This window comes from Morus notabilis, unplaced genomic scaffold (genome assembly GCF_000414095.1).
Source record: "Morus notabilis unplaced genomic scaffold, ASM41409v2 Scaffold2443, whole genome shotgun sequence".
NCBI lineage: Eukaryota > Viridiplantae > Streptophyta > Magnoliopsida > Rosales > Moraceae > Morus > Morus notabilis.
Window position 1 is genome coordinate 25,676 of NW_010360231.1, and position 2,504 is coordinate 28,179.

Here is a 2,504-nt window from a genome sequence, read left to right on the forward strand (position 1 = left end):
CCTAGAGTCATACACATAATCAGCAACAAAAGAAGAAAGACGGGACCGACCTTCTCCAGTAAGCCGGTCTACCGGTAGTTCTAAATTTGACCGTTAGATTTAGTCACAATCACATTAGATTTGAAAAGAATGTATAACAGACAGATTTTGATGCGTATCTGACCGTTGAAAAGTTGAGGACTACCTACCGGTAGTCCACTTTTTCAAGGATAATCAGAGAAATTCCCAAGAAACAAAAGCTATCCTAATATAGACTCTACAAATCATGATACAAGTCAGTAACACAAGATTTCCTAGGTGTATAATCTTTATCATATAATACAATATTTCCTAGTAGAGGAAATCCGTGTTTTTCAACATTTTTTAACATCCATACTAAAATAATATAAAAGAAAAAAAGAACATTATCCCAACAACTTAGCATAGATAGATGAATACAAACACTTAAATTTTAACCATTACACAGACCACAAGAAATAAGCACAGAAACACAACCAAGAAATTGAACAAAACAAGCATTTTTCCAGCAGCAACGTTTGCTTCCAAAGCCACGATCCGTTCAAGAATCCCCGGGTTTGATGTTGAAGCACCAATATAAGGAACTTGAGCTGCAGCATTCTTAAAATTCAAACTAATTTCTCGATTCGAAGATGAGCCCCCAACAATAGAGCATGCTGGATCATCTCGTTCCCAACGTGCAAAAAAACTGCAACCATCCCCTTTTTTTGGGCAGCAAGAAATAACTTTATTTGGATTTTCTGTTGTTTCAGATATCTTCAAATCTGCTGTCTCCCCGCATTTACATTTCCAATTCAAAAATGTTATTTCTCCGTTGCAGGAGTTGTTGGTTTGAGATGGATTCTAAAACATAAAAATAGATTAAAAAAAATCTTTAGCAAAGTAAAAATTAGATGAATATACTAAAAGGAAGAGTCAAAAAAATAAAATCACAATCTTCAAGGTCATATTCACTTTTAGTTCCTGAGTTATAGGCAAAAATCTCATTTTGATCCTGACCTTTAGAACACTTTAAAATGAGTCTCTAATCTACCAAAATGTCCAAACTCATACCTCTTATCCATCCGACTGTTAGTTGTGCCCTAAGATGTAAAATTACAAAATTAACTTGATAGATGGAGGACTCGCCCAATGACAATCAAAACGGAGACTAAAATAGGATTTATCATATTGTTTAGGGACTAAAAATAAATCAACCCAAAAACAAAAACCATATAAACGGGTTTAATTTAGAAGATTAAACTTAATCTCCTTTTTCTCTCTTCAATATAAAACGCAAAAAATAAACCTCCACCTACCGTCTTCATTACACAGCTTTTGTCCTCTTTGTTCTCAATGGATTGAACCGTGGAACATGATGAGCTGGTCTGTATTTTTCTTTGTCGTGCCGCTGCTAAAGGACCCTTTAGGGCTATGGAATTTCAATTGAAAATTTAAATGTCAGAAACTATTTTAATAAAACAAAAGGAAGTTTACAGCGTCTGCTTTCTAGTGTTTGGAAATAAGTTCAGAATGCTAATATGACCATTTCCAAAAATTTGATTCTCGGAATCTATGCCTGGAAGAATTTTAACATGAAAAAGAAAATACATGTAAAGTTTATAGCATTTTTGAAGACATGGTAAAACATGATATTTCGAAAAGACACATAGAAATTCAATATGAGCAAAGTACGTACACAACAGATGAAAATATAAAGGGCTAACATTGAAGCATCTATTATTGAAGTTAAGGATTAAATCTCTTTGGTGATATATTCGCCAATGCCATGGTGGGTGTGAAACTGCCCTAAAAGTAAAAGGTGGGGGCCTCACCGAATTTTTGTATGTAAGCCTTTATGTAGAGAGGACGGAGTTCCTCGATCACTTGCGCATCTAAAAAAGCATTGCAGGAGTTGCACCAAAATACTAAATCTCTGTTCTTCAAACGCCACATTTAGGAAATTAGACAAATAAATTCGAACCTAAACAAGAGAGAGAGTTCTAACTTCTATAGAAATAGGCAATTAGATAGTACTTGTTTTGAAATGCTAAGCAGTGAAGTGTCTTGCGATAATGGTCTTGAAAGTGCATGTTAACATTACGGCTACAGAAAACCCCTTTGCAGCTTAAACAGAGCCAATTGTCATTTGGGTCCTGACAACTTTAAAAATAAAAAATAAAAAATTGGTTAATGAAAGAAGAAATAAACAGATTGTTCATAAGCGTAAATGTGATAGTAGCAAAAATTTTGTAAGAATGCCTTACACTTGGCAAGGAGTATCTGGTGTGGGGATGTGAATGAGATCAGACGAAAGGGACACCAAGTGATCGCAGGAAGTTCGGATCACCTTCCGAAATGATTCTTTTTTTTCTTTGTTAAGGTAAGACACCCAATTTGATATAGCTTCATATATCAATTCCTCTATGTCGGTATTTTCCTGATGGATATGATTAATAAAAGCTTATTAGATATTAAGAAAGGGACATATATATATATATATATAT

General features: G+C 34.2%; 1 protein-coding gene across 2 annotated transcripts; it reads right to left on the minus strand.

The window, feature by feature from the left end:
* Window positions 1-349: 349 nt before the first annotated feature.
* On the minus strand, window positions 350-2,504 carry LOC21385189. 2 transcript variants are annotated; one of them, XR_002902035.1, is made up of 5 exons: window positions 2,265-2,504; window positions 2,035-2,160; window positions 1,833-1,938; window positions 1,317-1,429; window positions 350-861 (listed from the first exon to the last, which is right to left on the minus strand). XR_002902035.1 is itself a non-coding variant. In XM_024164232.1 (5 exons), the coding sequence occupies exons 2-5, from the start codon at window positions 2,088-2,090 to the stop codon at window positions 445-447; spliced, it is 687 nt and encodes a 228-aa protein (XP_024020000.1). In that variant the 5' UTR covers window positions 2,091-2,160; window positions 2,265-2,504; the 3' UTR covers window positions 350-444. The 2 variants fall into 2 exon arrangements, 1 of the variants encoding a protein (XP_024020000.1); XM_024164232.1 differs by having other exon boundaries at window positions 1,833-1,933.